The sequence below is a fragment of the Fundulus heteroclitus genome, chromosome 13, assembly GCF_011125445.2.
Source record: "Fundulus heteroclitus isolate FHET01 chromosome 13, MU-UCD_Fhet_4.1, whole genome shotgun sequence".
Classification (NCBI taxonomy): domain Eukaryota; kingdom Metazoa; phylum Chordata; class Actinopteri; order Cyprinodontiformes; family Fundulidae; genus Fundulus; species Fundulus heteroclitus.
The window spans coordinates 35,415,684-35,440,042 of NC_046373.1; the positions used below are offsets into that span (position 1 = coordinate 35,415,684).

Consider the following 24,359-nt stretch of genomic DNA (forward strand, 5'->3'; position numbering starts at 1 on the left):
TGTTCCTTGGTTCTGTAGAGGCAGGTTCTGATCCCTGGTATGCAGACCTTACGATCAGAAATCACAAAGTTAGATTTAAGAAAGACACTGGAGCTTCCTGTTTGCGGTAATGCGTATTGTATCACTTCCTGTTTTCACTGCGTGAGCAACGGTTTGTTGCTCCAGATTCTCTCGCTTTTATCTTTAATCTCTTTGCTGTAACATCTGTTTCTAACACATAAGCACTTTTAAAACATTTTCTGTTGCTGCACATCACGCTTGGGAACTCCTCGTGTTTCACGGTTTGCTCTCTTGGCGTGGTAGAAGGGCGCTAGCCTAGCTTTAGCCTAGCCTAGCTTTAGCTCCACAATGGCTTCCTCTCCTACTATTACTTCAGCTTCCCCGTCTCTGACTAAGTCTCCCCTTATCTCCTGCTCTCTGTGTCAGATGTTTAGCTATTCCTCTGCCTCCTTTAGTGATAATGGTACTTGTAATAAATTTAGTGTTTTTGTAGCTTTGGAGGCGAGGATGTCAGAATTAGAGTCCCGGCTCCGTGCTATGGAAAGACCAGCTGATAGCCGCCCCTCTGCTAGCGCAGAGCCACATAGACCTAGCGTTAGTTCACTTAGTGGTCCTCCAGAAGCACCCGAGCAGCCGGGTAAGCAGGCCGGCTGGGTGACAGTTTGTAGGAAGCATAGCTCTAGATTTCAGCCCCCAGTTCACCACCAACCCGTCTGCGTTTCAAACAAATTTTCCCCACTCAGCGACACACCCGCTGAGAAGCCGACCCTGATTATTGGGAGCTCAATAGTCAGAAACGTGGCACTAGAGACACCAGGGACCATAGTTAAATGCCTGCCAGGGGCCAGAACGGGCGACATAGAATCTTACCTAAAACTGCTGGCTAAGGATAAGCGTAAATACAGTAAGATTGTTATTCACGCTGGCGGTAATGACACCCGATCACGCCGATCGGAGGTCACTAAAGTTGGTGTTGCTTCGGTGTGTGAGTTTGATAAAGTAATGTCGGACTCCGTAATTTTCTCTGGTCCCCTGCCTGATTTGACCAGTGATGACATGTTTAGCCGCATGTCATCATTCAACCGCTAGTTGTCTAGGTGGTGTCCTGAAAACGACATGGGCTACATTGATAACTGTAGAACTTTCTGGGGAAAACCTGGTCTGATCCGGAGAGACGGCATCCATCCTACTTTGGATGGTGCAGCTCTTCTTTCTAGAAATCTGCCCGGATTTATTAGTCCTCCTAAATGCTGACAACCCAGGGTCCAGACCAGGAAGCAGAGCCGTAGTTTAACACACCTCTCTGCAGCTTCTGTACTGTTACCCATCCATTATCCTATTGAGACGGTGTCTTTCCCACGGCCAAAACTTAACAGATCAAAAACTTATCTTAAAGGAACAAATCATAAAAACCTAATAAAAATCAATACGGTTCACCTTGAACCTAAAAATAAAACAATTAAATGTGGTCTATTAAATATAAGGTCTCTCCCTCCAAAGACTTTGTTAGTTAACAAATTGATTTCTGATAAACAGATTGATTTGTTTTGTCTCACAGAAACCTGGCTACAAGAGGACTACGTTAGTATAAATGAGTCAACTCCCTCCAATTATTCAAATTTCCACATTCCCAGATCTGTGGGAAGAGGAGGAGTAGTGGCAACCATCTTTCAGTCGGATTTATTAATTAGTCCCAGGCCAATTAATAACTACAGTTCTTTTGAACATTTAACCCTCAGTTTCCCTCATCCAAACTGCAAAGCAATAAAACCTCTTCTGTTTGTTGTTTTGTATCGTCCACCAGGCCCTTACACTCAGTTTTTGGATGAGTTGTCAGATTTCTTATCTGATTTGGTGTTAAATACTGATAAGGCTATTATAGTGGGTGATTTTAACATCCATGTTGACACAGAATGTGATAACCTTAGTGTAGCCTTAAAAACTATCCTAGATTCAATTGGTTTTGCTCAAAATGTGCATAAACCGACGCACTCTTGGCTCCATACTTTAGACCTTGTGCTGACATATGGCATTGATTGTGAAGAATTAACAGTATTTCCTCACAACCCTGTCCTATCTGATCATTTTTTAATAACATTTGAGTTTAATCTAACTGAGTTCTCCACCCCCAAAAGAGGGTTCCATTATAGTAGATCTTTATCGGATAATGCTGTATCAAAACTTAAAGAGTCTGTCCCCTTTTTAATATCCTCCGTATTGCAGAAATGCCCTGTAGATGGCAGCAATGTTGTTTCTTCCAATTCACAAATAGATGTCTTTGTAAACGGTATGACTTCGTCATTGCGTTCTGCATTAGACAATGTAGCTCCCTTGAAAAAGAAGGTGATTATTCACAGGAAGCTGGCTCCTTGGTTTAATTCAGAGCTGCGTTCCTTGAAGCACAATGTTAGGAAATTGGAGAGAAAATGGCGCTCTACACACCAAGAGGAATCCTACCTAATCTGGAAGAACAGTCTATTGTTGTATAACAAGACCCTTCGCAGAGTTAGAGCAGCATATTTTTCATCATTAATTGAGGAGAATAAGAATAATCCTAGATTTCTCTTCAGTACAGTTGCCAAACTTACCCAGAGCCACAGCTCTGTTGATCCATCCATTCCCTTAGCTCTTAGCAGTAATGATTTTATGGGATTCTTCATAAATAAAATTGATTTCATTAAAAATAAAATAATTGGCATCCTCCCAAACATGATTACCTCGTCCTCAGTAAGTGAGGCAGCATTGGAGGAATCCTTAGAACCTGCGCAGTGTCTGAACTGTTTAAAAGCAGTAGAGCTTTCTGAGCTATCTAAAATTTTAGCTTCATCTAAACCTTCTACCTGTATGTTAGACCCAATCCCAACCAAGTTGTTTAAGGAGGTATTCCCTCTGATCAGTGGTCCTATTTTAGACATGATTAATCTATCCTTGGTAAATGGATATGTACCACAGGCTTTTAAAGTAGCTGTTATTAAACGTTTACTTAAGAAACCATCTCTTGATCAAGATGAGTTAGTAAATTACAGACCTATATCTAATCTTCTTTTCTTATCTAAAATTCTTGAGAAAGTAGTTGCTAATCAACTATGTGAACATTTACAAAGTAATGACCTACTTGAGGAGTTTCAGTCAGGCTTCAGAGCTCATCATAGCACTGAAACAGCTCTGGTGAAGGTCGCCAATGATATTCTCATGGCCTCAGATAATGGACTTGTGTCTATACTTGTCCTGTTAGATCTCAGTGCTGCATTTGATACAGTTGATCACAATATTCTCCTACAAAGACTTGAGCATACTGTAGGGATTAAGGGAAAAGCATTAGCCTGGTTTAAATCTTATCTGTCGGACAGATTCCAGTTTGTTCATGTTAATAATAAATCTTCCTCAAACTCTAGGGTCACTTGTGGAGTACCACAGGGTTCAGTCCTTGGACCAATTCTATTTACTATATATATGCTTCCGATTGGCAAAATTATCAGACAGCATGGGATTAATTTCCACTGTTATGCTGATGACACTCAGCTATATTTATCCATAAATCCTGATGAATCCAATCAGTTACTTCGACTGCAGTCATGTCTTGATGACATCAAAAGCTGGATGACTTTAAATTTCCTGTATTTAAATTCTGACAAGACAGAAGTTGTAATCTTTGGGCCAGAGTCTTCAAAAAATAAAGTTCTTAATCAATCACTTAATCTGGATGGCATTAACTTGGCCTCTGGTAATAAAGTTAAAAATCTTGGTGTTGTTTTTGACCAAGACATGTCATTTAAGTCCCATATTAAACAGATTTCCAGAGTTTCCTTTTTTCACCTCCGGAATATCGCCAAAATTAGAAACATTCTGTCCAGGAGTGATGCTGAAAAACTAGTCCATGCATTTGTTACTTCAAGGCTGGACTATTGTAATTCTTTACTATCAGGAAGTCCACAAAATGCAGTTCGAAGTCTTCAGCTGATTCAAAATGCTGCGGCAAGAGTTCTGATGAAAATCAACAAGAGGGATCATATTTCTCCAATTTTAGCTTCCCTTCATTGGCTTCCTGTTAAATCAAGAATAGAATTTAAAATTCTCCTTCTAACGTATAAAGCCCTTAATAATCAAGCTCCATCATATATCAGAGCTCTGATTACCCCGTATGTTCCTAACAGAGCACTTCGCTCTCAGACTGCAGGTCTGCTGGTGGTTCCTAGAGTGTCTAAAAGTAGAATGGGAGGCAGATCCTTTAGCTATCAGGCTCCTCTCCTGTGGAACCAACTCCCAGTTTTGGTCCGTGAGGCAGACACCCTATCTATTTTTAAGACTAATGTTAAAACTTTCCTTTTTCACAAAGCTTATAGTTAGAGTGGCTCATACCCTGAGCTATCTCTATAGTTGTGCTGTGATAGGCCTAGGCTGCTGGAGGACATCAGGGTCTAATTTTCTCACTCTACTGATTTCTACTGTTCTTCAGTCTACTGTTCTCCAGTTTTGCATTGTATTACATTGAAATGACTGTCGTCATTTCAGCTTTTAACTTTTTGCTCTCTCTCTTTTTCTTCATAGTAGGTACACCTGGTCTGGCGTTCTGTTAACTGTGACATCATCCAGAGAAGACGGCTCACCCACTACTACCATATAATGTAGAACAGATTACTAGATCAATGTGTGCTTCTGTGCTTTTTTGTCTCTCTTGTTGTGTCTCTGCTCTGTCTTCTGTAACCCCAGTCGGTCGAGGCAGATGACCGTTCATACTGAGCCCGGTTCTGCCGGAGGTTTTCCTTCCCGTTAATGGGGAGTTTTTCTTCCCACTGTCGCTTCATGCTTGCTCAGTATGAGGGATTGCAGCAAAGCCATGTACAATGCAGACGACTCTCCCTGTGGCTCTACGGTTCCCCAGGAGTGAATGCTGCTTGTCGGGACTTTGATGCAATCAACTGGTTTCCTTATATAGGACATTTTTGACCAATCTGTATAATCTGACCCAATCTGTATAATATGATTGAACTTGATTTTGTAAAGTGCCTTGAGATGACATGTTTCATGATTTGGCGCTATATAAATAAAATTGAATTGAATTGAATTGAATGTATCAGTTATTCCAGCTCAGATATACTTCTGCATTAACCCAAACATGAGAGGGCTGTGTAAACCAGATAGACCTTTGTTTGGACCAGGTGGTACTCCACTTAATGTGGTGGGTATGTTTACAGAAACTTTGTGTAGAGGGGAACAGGTAATACAAGAAAACATGTATGTTATAGAATATTTACATTTAGCTCTGTTAAGCAGACCAGCAAGTATTAAGTTACACCTTGTGTCCAGAGCAGATAGCATAGACATTAAGGTGTTAAAGGACAACTACCCTTAATTGTGTCAGGGTTTGGGAGTGATTCAGCAACCGTACACCATCAAGTTGAAACCTAATGCTGTACCTTTTTCCCTGGCCACACCCAGATTTGTCCCCATCCCTTTGCTGGGAAAAGTGAAACAGGAACTGGGGAAGATGGAGTCAATGGGAGTCATCAGCAGAGTCGAAGAGCCAACGGAATGGTGTTTAGGTATGGTCCCAGTGCCAATTAAAAATGGATCAGTGCGCATTTGTGTGGACCTCACTCATCTTAATGAAGCAGTGTGCAGGGAAAAATACATTTTACTTTTGCTCCTGCCACTCCCTGGCCGGAGCAAAAATTTTCAGTAAGCTCGATGCAAACAGAGGCTTTTGGCAGGTTCCACTGTCACCAGAGTCAGCACACTACACAAAATTGATCACGCCTTTTGGACGATACCACTTTAACAGACTTCCTTTTGGGATTGCCTCAGCCCCTGAACATTTTCAGCGTAGAATGTCAATATTCCTAAATGTACTGCCATGTGTGGTTTGTCACATGGACATCATTCTGATTTGGGGACAAGATCAGCTGGAACATAACACCAGACTTCACACTGTGCTTAAGAAGCTACAAGAGGCCCGAGTCACATTAAATATGGATAAATGTGAACTGACCAAACAGGAAGTAAAGTTCCTAGGACACATCTGCAGATGGAGTTCAACCTGACCCGGACAAAATAAAAGCTGTGAAAGTAATGAAGGAACCAACTAATGTCAGTGAACTTCGCAGTTTCCTTGGGATGGTTAATCAGTTGGGCAAATTCATTCCAGGACTAGCAGACAAAGATAAGCCCCTGCGTGACCTCCCGTCAAAGAAAAAACAGTGGGTTTGGAGCTGTGCACAACAAAAAGCGTTTGATCAACTGAAAAATGATCTGACGTCGACACCAGTCCTCACACTTTATGACCCAAATAAAGAGTTGAAGCTGTCAGCAGATGCCTCATCCTATGGTCTGGGAGCTGTTCTATTTCAGAAGGAGGGGGAGCAATGGAGACCTGTAGCATACGCATAATGCTCCCTAACAGAAACTGAACAGAGGTATGCACAGGTGGAGAAGGAGGCGCTTGGGCTAACATGGGGATGTGAAAGATTTAAAGACTTTATTGGGAGACATTTCTCCTTAGAAACGGACCATAAGCCACTTGTCAGCCTGCTAGGACAATAAGCACTTGCAGAGCTTCCTCCCAGGATCCAGCGGTTCCGACTCAGGCTTATGAGGTACAGCTACTCTATCACCCTCACTCCAGGTTAAGCTCTCCTTACAGCAGACACTTTCACGTGCACCCGTTAACCAAGATCCAGATCCTAGAGCCACTGCTGAACTATTGGAAGACACAAACATTTATGTGAATGAAATCATCAGAAGCCTACCTGCTAGCTTAGCCTACATCACACAGCTGAAAGAAGAGCTTATAACAGACAGTATATGATCAGAGGTTATCTCATATTGTCAGAAAGGCTGGCCAGACTACAGCTTTCTTTCTGGCCCTATAAAAACATATTGGCCACATAGAGACACTCTAACTGTCCTGGATGGACTGTTATTGAAAGACACCAGACTTGTTATTCCGACCACTTTGTGGAATTCTGTCCTCGTCGCCCTACATGAGGGACATCACCCAGATGCAGAGAACGCGCCAGAGAGACAGTTTGGTGGCCTGGTATGAGTGGTAAATCAACAAACTCGTGGAAAACTGCTCTGTATGCATAAAAGACTGTGGAGCCTTTAATGCCTAGTGAGCTCCCAGAGAGACCCTGGCAGAAGGTCGGAGCAGATATTTTCACCCTAAACGGCAGTAATTATTTACTTCTGGTGGACGACTACTCCAGGTTTGTGGAGATAGCTAAGCTGACTCCTACGAGATCAGAGGATGTCATTGTGCACCTGAAGTCGACATTTTCCATACAAGGAATTCCAGAGCTTTTCTACAGTGACAACGGTCCCCAGTTCTCAAGCCAGCAGTTCAAAGACTTTTCAGCAGCCTATGGGTTCAGACATATAACCAGCAGCCCAAGGTTTGCTCAAAGTAACGGTGAGGCTGAATGTCATGTCCAAACTGTAAAAAGGCTATCAAAGAAAGCAAAAGACCCCTATCTTGCACTTTTGGCCTACCATGCAACCCCATTGGCTAATGGATATAGCCCAGCTCAATTACTAATGGGACGGAGACTTCGCACCCCTGTACCTCAGCTTCCCTCCATGCTTATTCCCAGCTTGCCATACAAGAATGCGGTGGAGTCGAGAGAGAGAGAGAGAAGAACAAAGGTCAGCAAAGTGTTCAACAGGAGTCATCGGGTGAGAGCCCTTCCTCAACTTTCCCCAGGACAGCATGTGTGGATAACGGACACCAAAACTGAAGGGATTGTCATCTCACGTCACTTTACGCCCCGTTCATATGTGGTGGAGAGCCCTTCTGGTGCCATCAGGAGGAACAGACATCACCTATTGCCATTACCTGACTTCACACCAAAGGTAGGCGCCAGAGGGCGCCTCGTCCACACCAAACCAGTCTGAGAACGAAAGTCAAGAGTCAAAGACAGTTTCACCAGCTCCTGTCAGAACAAGATCTGGTAGAGTTGTTATAAAACCTCAAAGACTGAACTTGTGATTTTGAAAAGGGTTCATATAAAGAGAGAGAGAAAAAATATGTTCAGCTCACATATGAGAAGAAATTTGATGTTAAAAAGTTGGTGTGTGTGAGTGTTCATGTAGTGCATTGTTTTCTAAGAAAGGGGGATGTGGTGTAATTTGTTATAAATGGTTTTGTTTTATTGTGAAGGGCCCCAACAGGAAGCACTTTGGTACTTCCGGGTTGGCGTGTTGAGAAGCTAAATAAAAAGAGACAAAGTTGTTCTACAAGAAGTTGCCTGGCTTCTTTTAAAAACCGTGAACACGACAGCTCCTGCAGCTTCAGCCTATCTGCACCATGGACTCACACAGGTGTGCGGTGGGTGTCTGCTGTGGGAAATTTACGAGTTTGTCACAAGAAATAGCCAATAAGTGCGCTCAACTATGAAGTTTAACATGTCCGCGAAGAGTCTGCATGGTGCCCAGTAGCTACAACCAAATGTGCAGCCGCCTTTAATGTTTCTCCTAAGCTGAGTCGTCGCTCCTTTACTTACAGCTCAGAGTCACACTCACACTCCCGGCAGGAGAGAGAGCGATGGCTGCACTAAAAAGTCAGACGGAATTGGGAGCGCTGAGCCATGAAGACGTCATTGGAGGCTGTTCTGATGGGGGAACATGGGGCGGTTAATGCTTAAATGCCCAAAAATTATCCTGACAGAATTAGTAAAATATCCTAAACTCTGGCAGATCTAGATTTTAAAGAGATTTTCATTCAATTAAGAAGCAGGAACGAAGAGTGGCCTTCAAAATATAATCATGTATAAATTTACACGGTAGAGACATAAACATAAAAATAAAAAGAAAGATGGATAAATAAGAGAGGTTAAGAGATACAAGATGGCTGCTCATATATAGCTATATTCTGTGATATTAATGGAAAACTAAGTGGAAGTATATATATATATATATATATATATATATATATATATATATATAGTACAGACCAAAAGTTTGGACACACCTAATTCAAAGAGTTTTCTTTATTTTCATGACTATGAAAATTGTAGATTCACACTGAAGGCATCAAAACTTTGAATTAACACATGTGGAATTATATGCTTAACAAAAAAGTGTGAAACAACTCACTTGATTATATTCTAGGTTCTTGAAAGTAGCCACCTTTTGCTTTGATTACTGCTTCGCACACTCTTGGGATTCTTTTGAATGCCAAGACAAGACAAAGACAGGAGAACACTCCATTCAAGTAAGGCAGATGTGTGTCGACCTTCATAAGTCAGGCAATGGCTAAAAGAAAATTGTCACTTTCCTTAACTTGCCCGTATCTACAGTCCGAGGAATCATTAGGTAGTTTAAAACAACTGGAACAGTGACAAACAAGGCTGGAAGAGGTCTCAAGTTTATCTTGCAACAACACACAGTGAGGAGGATGGTAAGAGAAGTAGAAAAAAGTCCTAAGCTCACTGTCACAGAATTGCATCAAAGAGTGGAATCTTGGGGTCAAGTCTCCAAAACAACCATCAGACGCTCTCTACATGCCAACGAGCTGTTTGGGAGGCATGCAAGGAAAAAGCCTTCTCTTACTAACACTCATAAACGTAAATGTCTGAAGTTTGCTAAGCGGCACTGGGACTTCAACTGGGATCGTGTGCTTTGGTCGGATGAGATTGAGCTTTTTGGCAACAAACTCTAAGTGGGTCTGGTGTAAAACAAAAGATGAGTATGCCGAAAAGCACCTCATGCCCACCGTGAAGTATGGTGGAGGATACTTGGGTCTTGGGTCATTGGGTCTTTCAGCAGGGTCTTGGGTCATTGGGTCTTTCAGCAGGATAATTATCCAAAACAAAGATCCCTCTCTCTATGTTCTCTAATCTTGTGAAATGTTATAGGAGGAGATTAAGTGATGTCTTGTTGGCAAAAGGGGTTGTACAAAGAATTAACATCAGGGGTGCCAATAATTGTGGGACACATGATTTCACGTTTTTTAATTTCTAAATGTGTGATTTTATTTTTACCACCAAAGTAATGTATTTAAATAAAAGGTTGGATTTAAAAAAAAAATAGCATTTGGGTTCTATGTTGTTTAAAAAAAAACTGAGAATTTTTAGAAGTCCTTAACCACATCTTAAACAGGGGTGCCAATAATTGTGGACCACTGAGGAAGCCGCAGTTCCGCTCTTGGAGATCCATTTAGCCCGGTCCATCTTCTTCACAAATCACAGAAACTCGGTTTCTCTTTCAAGCAGAGTCAAGTAGCTGCATAAGTAGCCATCTGCTCTCTTCAAGCACAGAGCTTATAGGCTGACACGCATAACAATAGCCTGCTCAGAACCACGGCTTTCCCCACCTCCATCATGTAGATACCGGTCGGGGGGATTTTAAGCTGAAAACATCCCGAGTTTTAACACAAAGTTTATCGTTATTAAACCTTTGAAATGGTAATTTACAGCATTCAGCGGTTCCTTCATAACTTTAACAAGAACATTTTTCAATAAAAGCAAAAAACAAATTTTCCAAGAAATCTAAGGTTTGCACACTTTCTCAGTTTGTGCTCTGCTGACTTGTTCCTACTTTTGCCTTGGGGGTCACAAATGGCTACTGGAACACGAAGGCAATGGACTCGAGAGGACAATAAGGCCCTAATGGAATGCTACTACTCCAGTAACCTTAGGGAGCGGAGTTACATGGAAAAACTGTAGGGAACATGGATGCTTCGATATCCATAGTCTAAACTAACAGCAAAACAGCTTAGTGTGCCAACTTTCACAAACGGCAGCTACTTTCACAGCTAAAGACGCAGGAGATACAACATATGAATCCTATGGCAAGGGGGTCAGATGGGAGTGTTAACATCAACCACCCAGAGATTGGGTATCAAGCAACAATGATGCGAGAACAACTGAATGTGAGAGCATCTGACCTAAGAGATAAGATCATGGATAAATTAAGAGCCTGTCAACCGGAACATCAGCTTGTGAAGCTAAGTGATCATCTCCTAGATAATGTGAATATAGCACCGAGTACAATCCCTACGGTGACCATCACAGAAACCAGCTGATATACAGTATAGGACTAGTGATCCTTGGAAAAGGTAGCATTAAGAAAGATAATGGACAATCTCCACCATGGAAGAGAAGGTTTGAAGCCAAAATCAAGGCAACATAGAAAGAAGTAAGCCAATTGTTAGAACTCCAGAAGGGTGCGTCCCGAAAGGGAATAGCCCCAACAGATGTCCATACCTGAAGCCCTGGAAACTATCAAAACAAAAACTCCAAATGTTGGACCCCAACTGAAGAGGTACACAAAGGAGATAGAAGCAAGATGGATAAACAGGCTGTTCTGCACTAAACCAGCTAAAGTGCACTACCAGTAGCAGGGTAATAAAACATTAGCCCACTCACCAAGAGAGGAGACTGAACAATACTAGAAATGTGTATGGGAGAAAGAAACATCACATTACAATGATGCACAGTGGCTAATAGATCTAAGAACAGACATGGAACAGACCAGGGGTTTTCAATAGGTGAGGCGCGCCTACCCTGGGGGCGCCAAAGAGTCACAAGGGAGGCATGAGAAGACAGCACTACCGCTCAACTCTGTGAAACTATGTAGTGATATTCGTGCCTTCTGTTTGAGCACGCAGAAACCAATCCAAGCGCGCAGTGAGACAACTCTCAACGCTCAACACCGGTCTAGCGCGCGCTCAACTCTGAAAAACTCTTCTCAACCCACTGTCCTCGCACTCAGTTCCATCTCTGCTCATGCGCTACTTTGCTCGTGCGCACCTGCTCGTTCCACGCTCAACACCAGCTGTGCGCACGCTCGGCTGTTTCAGCCAATCACAGTTTTTCTTTCATCCAATCAGAGTGGGGCTTGCAAATACTGCATTCAGATGAATTAAATCAAAATGCTGCAGCCTTTGGCAGAAATTACTAAACATCACCGTGGGATTGAAGAAAAACAAATAAAAAGTTTAATATTTTAGCTTAAATTTTTAGGCTAAAGTATTTAGACTAAAATACTTTAGAGTTACTAAGTGAGGTGTAAAAAATGTTTGTGTCTCTTTTCTTTCCAGCTTCTGGGAGATGATGCAAAAGTTAATTCTGATCATAATCATCATGAACGTCATCATTATTTAAAGAGCACTTTAACACGAGGTAAAACAAAGTGCCAAACATCAGAAATACAACAGATAAGAGATAACATCTAATAAAATGCTTGTTTGTTAAAATAGCAAGGTCTAAATTGTGTATATTTGGCCTAAAAAGTAAATTGAAATATGGAATATGTTGACATCTGTTAAATTCAGGTTATCTTTTATATTATTATTTCAGTTGATGTTTCCTGTTGACGTGAGTTCAATTTGACATTGGCATGTGTTTAGTTCAGTTTGTCTGCTGTTGAAAACGATCGTTTATGAATTTGCTCTAATGACAGTTCAATTTTAAAACTAAGCCCTCTGTCCGTGATGTTTCAGTAAAAGTAGCATGTAAGATGGAAATATTTGGATGGATATTTTATGAATAGGCATTTTTTATGAATGTACTTTGTTAAAAGAGGGGGGGGCGTGGTTATCTTTACCTATTCCAAGGGAAGGCTCACATTCAATGAATTTGAAAACCCCTGGAACAGACCACAATAATCTCTCTGAACAAAGTCCAGTGAAGATTATAATGGCAGACATCCAAAGAATCTCAGGTATGAAGAACTGGACAGCACCAGGCCTGACCCATGCATACTGGCTGTGGACACCCCGAATGGCTGATCGACCAATACAGGTTTTTTAAGGCAGATATGGATATGATTATTTCGACATCAGGCAAATCGATACCCGATACGTGGGGCGGATTTTTTTGTGACAATTCTTGAAGCTGATTTTATTTATTCTTCCATTTATATGATAAATATCACACAATGATGACAAATGTTACACAAGTATCAATTTAAACAAGGGCTAGATGACAATTCAATAACAATATATATTGATCGATAGACGTGTGCCGCAAAAGGAAAAAAAGGGGTCGTTAAAAGTTTGATATGCAAACACAGTTTCTTTCCTTTTCATTGTAGCCCATCATGTAGGTTTATGCTAGAGTTACTGCTTCCTAACAAACTAATCGCAATTGCTGACCCAGGCACACTCCGTCACAAAGCGCCACCCTCTCAAACCACAACACAGAGCACATGAAGATACAACAGCAAGGAAGGCCGGAGGAAATTTTGCAAAAAAGGGTTTCAGTAGTTCGCCAGCTTTGCAAGATTTGGTTATAGCAAGTCAGACAAAAAGCAAACCACAGTCATTTGTAAAATTTGCAGGGAATCTGTAAAAGCAAAGTCTGGTAACACAACCAACTTGTTTTATCACTTAAACCACTCACACCCACATGAGCACGAGCTGCGTCGGCCCAGCACGCCTCCACGTCGTCGGAGGAATCATCTGGAACTTCTGCCAACACAAAGCAAACAAGCTAAACTGGGCTTCCTTCTTTGTGACAAATATGACAAAGCGTCCAAGCGGCATAAAGACATCACTCATGCAGGAACATGCTTCATAGCGATGGATATGCTGCCATGGTCTGCAATTGAAAAACCTGGATTCAAATAGCTACTCTCTTGATCTGCGATATGAAGTGCCAGAACGCAAGTATTTCTCAAACACAGCGCTACCTAATTTGTACAAGTGCAGGGAATCAGTGCAAAATGAGATGCAATCTGTGTCTTACTACGCCACAATTTCAGACCTCTGGTCAAGTCGCACATCCGAGCCCTACCTCAGCCTCTCAATTCACTACATAGACAAAGAATGGAACCTGAGAAGTAAATGTCTAGAAACAGCTTACTTTCCGGACAACCATACAGCAGAGATGATTGCAAAAGTTTTATTGGAGTCATGGGGTCTGGTGAAGACAAACTTGTATGCATTGTTGTGAAAATTTTAATTGATACATGTAACGCTGATCATATCTTCTCTGGATGCACCTGCATATTTCCCGTGTGAAAGAAGCTCTCATGCTCACAGATTCACTATTGTGTTTCCACATCCAAGGACACAGAGAGGAGTCGAGTTGGATAAGAACTGGATCGTACCAGTGGGTGCATCCCACCTCATTTGTTAACCCAGAATGTATAATAGTTAGTGTGTTCTTTTTCTCATTGCTCTGTTTCCTGACTGCGTTGGGGGACAGAGACATTCAAACGCTTACGCCTTTGAATAAACAACTTACAAGAACAAGGTGCACCTGTTCTTTTCATGAGTGGTGTGCTCACTTAATTGATAAATATTAATATCCACTACAGCATCAAAACTGATAGTGGGGCAAACATCGTGAAAGCCACCCTAACCATCTACATTGGTAAGTGGCTTGTTACTGAATTGAATTAGAATCAGCTTTGTTGACCAGGGTTTGGCACACAAACCAAATGTCTGAATAATTATGATATAGTAACATATTGTAAAACTTAAAGTTATCAAGATAAATACTAAAATTTAAATGAATAAAATACTCAAAATGATATGTAACCAATAATATTATGGTTCATGATTTAAAGTCATAATAAAATTTATAACATGGCGTTTGATAACTTGAATGCTAATAATACAAATTATGGCATGCTTGTATTTTTACATTACTTTTAAATTCTTTCAGGTGCAATATCCAAAGACAAACGAGTGGAAAGGGCTGTGGCTGTGTACAAAAACACATTATTGCAGCTATTCCTGGAAAAAGAAGAGAGATCTGACTGAGGCTGAGATACAGTTTGGGTCCTCACAAACTATGCACAGAGTTGGCAACCAGATGGGGCTCTTGACAAAAAATTATTGCAAGAGGGCCAGATGCAGATTCCGAATGTAAACTGTTGCTGTGGTGAAAGGACAATGAGCATCCATTTCCAAGGCTAAACCCTGCTAAAAAGCAATGATGTATCCCTGCCACCAGCTCTCCTTCTGGACGGATGTTCAGTTCTAGAGGGAAGGTTGTGACATGCACCAGGGCTGCCTTAAAACCACATAAAGTGAACCGACTTGTATTCCTTGCTAACAATTTTAATTGAATAACATGTGAAAGCCAGCCCTATTCTTTGTTTTTATTTTTTACATATTTTAGGTTCATATACTGGGTTGTGGGAAGTTTTCCCACTTAGTTCTAAAAATGTAGGAAAATATGCTGAGAGGCCAGTAACGTCAAAGTAAAAACTCGGGCTAAATTAGGAAACTAAGTTGAACTATAATGAAGGAAATAGCTAGCTCTTTGTCAAATGTGCTACATGTAGCAGCACCTCCCGGAGAATGGAGCTAAGAAAAAAATACTCCATGGTGATGCTAGGCTATAGGGTGAGTTGATTTTTGCTTACAGTTTGTTTTGTTCTTGTTGAGTGGAGTTTGTTTACATGAGTCCTACCATTATTTTTAATTATCACAAACTGGTAGTGTGCTATTCCCACCTAAATAGGCTATTCTATTTATTTATTTATTTGTTATGTTTATTTTGGTAACTTTTCTGCTCACTTTAGTCTATTCTTTGTCAGCATTTACTAACATCACTCTAGTCTCTTAAGTTGAGTTATTTATCTATAAAAAAGAAACACTTAATGTTACAAAAAGTTAGTTAAATAAAGATTTAATTGGAATTCAGTGTTTGTGTGTTCTTTAATGAAAGTAGGTAATTTAGCAATATCATGGAATGGCCAGGGCTGCACTTAAAATACGATTTTAAATATTTCAATCAATATTTCAGTCAATATGCTTTTTTTAATCAATATGGGTTTTTTTCTATATTGTCCAGCCCTAGTTAAAAGTGGTCTGGGCAAGGTGATATCAAAATGATATCTGGTGTGAGGAAAGAAGATTCTGTGGTCTGGGGTTACATTGGAGATGAAGACTTTTAGGATTAAGGCCCTGGGTCAGAGGTCTGCAACCTGTGGCTCTGGAGCCGCAAGTGGCTCTTTGGACCTTCCACAATGGCTCTTAATAACCTTGGCTACAAATTATATTTTTATTATGGTATTTAAATGCAATAACAATAATAAATGCATGTTTTAGCAGTTTTCTTTCTTGGAATAATTGATTTAAATTTTCATAACAGAATAATGTGAAAAGTGCCAGTAATATTTAATTTTAAATCAATATTTTTTCATTATGTTGGAAACTATGATTTTATCCACAAATATCAACATACCATCCATCCTCTTTTTTTAAACCTCAAAATAGATAAATGGGCATTTCTTTAACAATGACAACAGATTTCCTACAGTAAATCTTTATCAAAAATAATAAATTGTGGGGTTTTTTTCAAAGGCCAGGCAACATTTGCGGCTCTGAACAAGTTTAAATCAAGTGGACTGTTGGGGGAAATGGCTCTTTAGACTGTAAAGGTTGCAGGCCCCTACCCTGGGTGAAGACAAATCTGCTCCTCTGAGACCTTAGGGTAAGTGAAACGTGGTCTGGGCAAGGTGATGTTAATTCAAATTTACATTTGTTGTGGGGTAAGGTAAGATTTTTTTTCGGGTTTTTTTGGAAGGGGGGTTGCTGGAGATTAAAACTTTAAATTAGTCAAGTAACATTTTGTTGGTAAAAGGGGTTCTAGGTAAGACGATATTAATTAAAATTATATTTGGGGTGGGATGTTTACGGTTAGGAAAATTATTTAGGGTAGAGTTATAGCAGTGTATGTATATGTGTGTGTGTGTGTGTGTGTGTGTGTGTGTGTGTGTGTGTGTGTGTGTGTGTGTGTGTGTGTGTGTGTGTGTGTGTGTGTGTGTGAAACAAAGCGCTGACAGATTGCCGTGCAGTAGGATCACTGCGCGGAAACAATAAAACTAGTAGGGTCACACAACTACTAGCATTTCCCTCCGCAGTTATTGTTAAAGGAGATGGTTTTTAAAATGAAACGGAAGGGAGTGAACTTTCAGCTGAGGCGATGCTGCTGGATTAATCCAATCGCACCTCCATGATTCCGTTTGCGCTGGAAAACAAATAATATTTAACGAAGTATAACGTCTTTACTGCAATGTCACAGTTATATAAATGTGCCGAGTGACTTTTGCACAGCGCGGCCTGGGCATCAAATAGTAATTCTATATATATATATATATATATATATATATATATATATATATATATATATATATATATATATATATATATATACACTCATATCTCTAATATCTCATTTTATTTTTTAAGGGCAATGCGCCTTCATATATTTTCATATATACTGTCGTATATCTGCGACATTTATTCTTGCTGCAAATCATGAGACGTTCAGGCCAACAATGTAAGATTAGTAAAACCAGAACGTTTATACCGGGACAGTAGGTCTAGCTAACTGCCTGCAAATGGCGCTGAATGTTAAAATGTCAAAACTCACTCTCTTTGTTAAGATCATCCAGTAGAATGCGAAAACATCCGATCTCCTCCGCTAAGGTCCTTTCTAGCACCACACGGGAAATACGAAGTGTTAATTCAGCAGTGTCCGAAAACGAGCTGATAACAAAGCGCTTGGGTATCAGGCGCGTGCCTTGTAGTTACAAGAACCCCTCAGTGATGCCTGACAGGAGAGGAGCTTTTGTGGACTGTGATGATGGTATGTTAAGCGAGCACCGGCTTTGCACACAGGAAACAGTGTGCACTGCGCTCGCCACTACAGCTCGTAAGAATGACGCACTAACGTTAAAATTGAAAGCATAGGCAACAAAAAATAAAGAAGAGTTATCGTATAAACTAGCCTGTAAGCCATCGTTCAGGGCATGTTAACCTAATGTCTCACCTTTTTTGAAACGAGGGTATTTTTGTTTATTTTTTTATTTAATTACTCATCTAAACTGCAATACAATAAACACACCTCTGTTTGTTATTTTGTATCATCCACCAGGCCCTAACTCTCAATTTTTAGATAATTTCTCAGACTTTTCATCTGATTTAATGTTAAACACTGACACGTTTATTATAGTGGGGGATTTTATTATTCATATTCACACTAAATGTGATAACCTTAATGTAGCCTTTAATTCTATCTTAGATTCAGTTGGTTTTGTTCAAACTGTGCATAAACCGATGCAATCCTGTCTTCATACTTTGGACCTTGTGCTGACATATGGCAATGATTGCGAATAATTAACAACCCTTTCCTATTTGAGAATTTTTACTCAACTTTGAGTTCACTATAACTGAGTAAATCATCCCCAAAATAAGGTTTTATTATTGTAGATCTTTATCAGATAATGCTGTATCAAACTTTAAATAGTCTGTTCCCCTTTTAATTTCTTTAGTATCACAGAAATACACATCCATCCATTCCCTTAGCTCTCAGCAGTACTGATTTTATGGAATTCTTCATAAATAAAATTGATTCTATTAAAAATAAAATTATTGGCATCCTCCCAACATGATAACCTTGTTCTCAATAAGTGAGGCAGCATTGAAGGTATCTGTCTTGATCAAGATTACTTAACAAATTACAGGCCTATATTGAATCTTCTTTTCTTATCTAAAATTATTGAGAAAGTAGTTGCTAATCAAGTGTGTGAATATTTATGTAATGACCTATTTTAGTCAAGCTTCAGAGCTCATCATGAAAGTCACTAATGATATTCTCATGGCCTCAAACAATGGACTTGTGTCATTACTTGTCCTGTGGTATCTCAGTTCCACATTTGATACATTTGATCACAATATTCTTGCTATGTCTGACAGATACCAGTTTGTTCATATTAATCATAAATCGTCTTTGCCTCGGCCTCTCCGCCCGCTCAGATGCTTTTTTCTCTGCTCCCTGCTTGCTTGCATTTTTCTGCCTTTCACTTTTTAGCTCCTTTTTATAGCCTGAACTACAGAAAGTTGGATTAGAACATTTTTTCCCCCATGTGGACTATTTTAATTTTCAGATAATCCACAAAGGGTATGTTCTTATAAGTTCTCAGAACTTCTACCTACTCCTTTTGAGTACTACTAAAATGTCTTAACATTTCAATGTAAATCTTATTGGTATTTTTGCTCAAAGAAACTGAAAATAAAAAAATTAAAAAAAAATTAAAAAAAGATGCCTCTTCACACCCCAGAGGAGTCCGTTCTCAGGAAAAACACTGTTATGGAAAGAATTGAACATGGTGTGGATATGGAGAAGAACTACCTGATTCAAAAGATGCCTGCATTCATCACAGAGGACTTAGACACGCTTCTACAGAAAATAACTGTATGGAGCTGAAAATCCTCCGACAAAATTATGATATCAAAACGTGAATCACTACGTTTAATGTCCTCACATCGGTAGCAACGTGTGCCAGTTAAAGTCAATAGGAGAGTTACTAGCTGTGTTTCATGCTCTTTTGTTTTTAACAGCATAGAATCAGTGGCGCTTCGGTGGGCTGCTGCCTCGCGCTTTAATTCAGGTGCGCACTTTTAAGGGTAATTTTAAAGAACTTGTATTATCAGGGGGCTTCATCTCAGACCTGTCAGTACCCCTGTTCCCTTTATAGGAGCCCTTTACAGTATTTAGTTATGCATTTTTCCCAGCAGCGCACCAACGGGGGTAAAATCCGCCCACCGCACCGCCGCACTGACGAGAGCAATTGAAATTTGTCTGGTCAGCGCGGCGACTGACTGAGAAACCTGTCGCTGTGAAAGGTGATGAGAATGTTATAAACTGTAACAGCCTAGAAGCACACAAAGGTTCACGCTGCGTCTTTACGCATGATCCAGCTGCTGATATTGTTGGTTTTATTGAACCAAAAGCAATTCCCTGTTACAGTAATTTTCTGATTCAACAACTTTGGAATTCTTACTCACTACTAAAACTAAACATGCAAAACATATATGTGGAAATAAAAGAACAAAACAAAAATAAACAATGGATTAAAATGAGCGGTTAGCAGGTCTTAACTCAACTCACAGTTGTTTAACACCGCCCTCAAAACACCGGCATTTGACGTAGCAGCATTGTCAGACACAACAGCTTCGGGAATCTCACTGGACGCCTTGATGTCTTACAAAAGCTAGTTCAGCTAAGCTCCCTACAGTTCATCCGTACGACCCCCTCCCAAGATGGCTGCTACGATGACGTATGGTCTACCAATTTACGTGATGCGTGAGGGGAGGTCCTAATGACGTAACCACGCTTACGCTGATGGGGTAATGCCTCGCTTCGAGAGGGCGCGGCTAACTGGGAGTTTAAGCAAAGACCGCAAATTGAGCTCGGACAAAAGATTGCACTGATAAGAAGAAGCGAAAAGAGGGGGGGGGAGCAGGGAAGAAGATGGAAAAGAACTGAAGCAATGACCCACTGCGGGGTTATTGATAAACCACAAATCAACACAGCAAAATCAATTGTAAAATGCATGCACATACAAAGAAAATGTTCAGCAAAATAATTCCAACTTCGTCGTGGAATAAAAACATTAACCTGCACCTACAAAGTTCTAACGCCTGCCCAGGCACTTCTAAACATACTATGGATGAAAAAGAAATAAAAGGGGAGAACCCCGTTACTTTGAGGTGATCCCGGAATGAAGTCCCGGCTTCGGGGTCCGTGAGCGCTCGGAATAACGCGGCGTCTTGAACGCACCGGAGCGAGCAGCAGCAGGGACGGCGAGGGTGGAAAAGCTCCTTCGGCTCTCCCTCCGGGCTCACAGTGGCTTTGCTCAGCCCAGCAAAGCGTAGTCCTCTTTCGATCACTGGGAGATAAGGCGGCTTCCAGTATTTGATCACAGGGAATTAAAAGTACCTTTTAAAGTCGACCTCCCGCTATGCAAAGCAGGGAATTAGGTTTGCTCCAAAAATTCTCAGTCCGGCGAGAAACTCGAGCACGTGGCGTGGGGGGGAAGTTTGGAGTAGCACAGCTGTGTGTCTTCTCAGGTTGGCGGTGCGCCAGAAAAAGAAGACAGATTCTCGTGCGTGAACGAGTTTTATCAACTTTTGCCTAGCAACGTTATCTCTCCGCTCCGTTGTTAGGGCGGCGGCCATTTTGGGCCGCGTTGCATGATGGGAGTTGGTGGCCATTTTGACCACATTGCATCATGGGTAATGCGGTCCGTCACGTCCCGAATTAATGCCGTTTTTGTCACGTCCTGTAATGGCATAACAAAGGCATGGGGGCTGATTCGTGCCTGGTGGGTCAGGCCCCAGGGTCTGTGGTCCCCACCGGGGTGGGGTTTGGGGGGCCTCCGGCAGGCGCTTGAAATGCTCTTGGGGTGTTTTGCGCTGGCGGACGTGGGATAATGGCCTGGTAGCTGTGCTGCTGCTGGGTGGGTCAGAATCAGAATCGGCAGAACTTTGTTCATTGGACATGGTTGACGTTTCCCGACATGATGATGAGGGCATTTGGGTGTTGCGTCTGTAGTTTGAAGATGGTGGTGTGTATGATGCTGCAGGCAGATGTTAGGTTTGCAGAGGGAGGGATGTACAGGACAGCAGCAATGACATGTGGGATCTAGGCAGCTGGTATGGATGGAGTGCAATGGCCAGCAGTTCAACATCCGGGCTACAGAGCTATTCTTTAATGGTGATGTGACCTGGGTGACAACATCTGCTGTTTACTAGAATGGCAAGCCCCCCTCCTTTCCACTTAGCACTCTTAGTGTCCCGGTCAGCCCGGATGGTGTGAAAGCCATCCACAAAGACAATCTGGTCTGTAATGTCCTTGTGCAGCCATGTCTTGGTGAAACACATCAGGCTGCACTCTCGGTACTCCAGTTGGCTCTACGTTAGCATTGTTAGCTCGTCCATCTTGTTGCTAAGGGACCGCATGTTTCCCATAACAACAGAGGGGAGGCACCACTTAAATCTTCTCCTCTTAATACCCGTCCCGTCTCGACCCTCCTTTCATCCCCCGATGTTGCTTTCCTCCTCTGCAACCTCGGTGTGTTTTTCTCCAGAGTTCGGGTGGTATTTCAGCTGGTCTGGCGTCTACGCCGGCCGGCATTAGTGCGATCAGTTGTTCTCCGGAGTAAACAAAGGCAGTGTGTCCCGGTAGGAGCGGCATGATAAAACAACACGCAAGCTCTCTGAAAACGACCTCATTTGAGAGGACAATACTTCACAGAGTTACCTTGAAAAAACAAGATCAATCAAAAGAAGATAAAGTTAGAAAGTTAAAACAGCAAACTAGAGCGGCGTAAAAGGCAGCATGCAGCTTTCGCACATGCGCACTCCATGCGCAGGGTCTGGGGTGGATCCGGGGCTCTGGGTTACCGGGATGTGTCGTCCTCAGGTGGGTGTCCTGGCGGGGCCTCAGGGGCTTGGGTTCTGGGTTCCGGTGTATGGCCAGGTGTCTGGCCCTACCCAGGGGGTGCATTCTGCTAGTGGGTGGTGGGAGGGGAGGGTGAGGTGGGGTGAACCCAACTTGGGTGTCTAGTGGGGGAATGCTTCGAGAGCTTTGTGTCCGGCTCCTTGTCTCAGTCCTGGTTCATGGCAGTCTCAGGGCTGGTTCCATCTGCGGAACAGGGGTCTGCATGGTTCAGGTGGGCTGGCTGACAAGAGTGTTTTTCTTTTTTTCCCTTCTCGTCCCCCTGGACGTTCCGGAGGGTGAGCAGGTGGGTTGAGGGGTGGTGGTGTTGGTCTTGGTTTGCGGTTGGCTTTCGGACCCTGTCGCCTATCTCTGGCCCTTGGACTATGGTGGTGCGCAAGGCGGGGCCTCCCTCTCTGGGTGGGTTTTGGGAGAACGGGGGTGCCTATTGGAGTCAGTGGGGGAGCTGGCTTCCTGTGAGGGCATTTTGCTCCCCAGTCATTCCTCCCCATCACCAAACACCTCCCTCTGCCAGCTCCGGCATGCTGCCACACATGTAGGGGAGGATTTCCCAGCCCTGCTGTCTGGTGACGTCGTTCACCCCAGTTTTATTATACATCTTAGACACTTTCATTCTCACCATTCACATATATGTAGGACATTATAGGCCTGTTTACATTACACTTTTTTAACCGAGCCGTGCCGAGACCAGTCTGAGCTTGGATCAGTTAACCAAGCCAAGACGACCGTTTACACACCACACTATCCCGGTTTGTTGGTTGCTCCTCGCCTCCTAGTGGTGATTTGCAGTACTACCGCTCTCTGGGATTGAAGGCGGAAGCAGCAAAACAAAACGGCGGCGCCCGTAACATTCAGGATGTTATGCTTGATATTGTGATATTTCGGTGTTTGCGGAGAATCAGGGGAAGAAGGCAACCTTTGGTGAATTTATTTGAGAGAGTCGGCTTTTGGGAAGTGGATGAGACAAATGAACGTCTAATAAGGATTTACAGACACATGAAACAACGACAGACACTGAGGTTCATCACGCTGGAAACCGTGTGGCACGGTAAGGAAGCTAATATTATTATGAATGTCTGAAATTTGTCTGAATGGAGTGTGAATCGGGACGTGCAGTCAGACACGCCGGAAAAACCGCGGACAGTCAGCTGACTGTAAGGGGATGACGCGGTCTGCTCATGCGCTCTTTATCAGAAAACCGGGCCAGAAAAAGAACCCAGGCCGAGACCTACTGGTCTGCAGTTAGCGCGGTCCGGTTATGTTTAGCGCGGTCAAGTTCAGTTTGCTGACCATTTACACACAAGAATTATCTCGGTTACCGAGCTCGGACTGGTCTCGGCTCGGTTAAAAAAGTGTAGTGTAAACGGGCCTTAATTGTGGGGTGGGGGAAAGACATCTGGGGTTGGGCTGATTGTGTAGATCTCATCCCCGTCTGCCCTCATATGCATTTAGAAATTGAGGGTTCTGGGTAGGGTGCATGGGAGGGTGCGCTGGCACTTGCTACCTTCCGCAGGGGGTTGGGCTGTGCCAAGCGCCCCTCATTTTGGACTTCTCAGTTTTAAATGCACTTGAGAAAAGCATGCAACACTACAACATTTGAGCATGCGGAGACAGACTGTGGGTCTTTCTCATACCCTGCTCTCCGATTGCCACCCAGAGTCCGGGGCCTGGAGGAGGAGAAGTGGGCCACCTGGTCAGAGTCTTGGCTGGGGGTGGACATTGGGTCCTGGGGATTGACTGGGACTGGGGTTGGCGTTTTTGCTCTCCCCTGGAATATACGGGGGGGGGGGGTGGCTTAGGTATGGAGGGCAGGGTGTGGTGTTTGTGGGGATATGGTTGGTTGGCCCTTTCAGTTCATGTTGGCCCCATCTCCGGGTGGATCGGCCCAAGGGTCGTCTGCTCTGCCCCCCCCCATATTCATGTTGGGTTTCACCTCCAAAGTCCTAGAGCTAAGGATATAGGATGTGTGTGGTGAGAGTGAGTGTGTGTACAGCGTCCCTCTTTTTGTGTAGAAGTGTTTGCATATTTGCAGGGACACTAGGGTGAGAATGTGTGAATGTAACTGTGTACATGGTTTTCTGTTTGTCTATTTGGCAGGTCAGGTTTGAACTGGGGCTGCACAGTGACGCAGTGGGATCCTGGGTTCATGTCCTATCC

At 42.4% G+C, this 24,359-nt stretch overlaps 1 protein-coding gene across 21 annotated transcripts in view; it reads right to left on the reverse strand.

Moving 5' to 3' along the window:
• Window positions 1–17,546, reverse strand: part of LOC105922250 (protein 4.1-like) — a 320,088-nt gene extending 302,542 nt beyond the window's left edge. For 11 of the 21 annotated variants that reach the window (XR_004932394.1, XR_004932393.1, XM_036145906.1 and 8 more), the window contains exon 1: window positions 17,331–17,544. Coding sequence is in view for 1 of the 21 variants with exons in the window: in XM_036145920.1 (XP_036001813.1) it covers window positions 17,331–17,348 (18 nt within the window). In the remaining 20 variants the exon portion in view is untranslated. Of the gene's footprint in view, window positions 1–13,340; window positions 13,409–17,330 lie in introns of all 21 variants that reach the window. The other 10 variants (XM_036145911.1, XM_036145908.1, XM_036145905.1 and 7 more) reach the window with 5 other exon arrangements.
• Window positions 17,547–24,359: the final 6,813 nt, after the last annotated feature.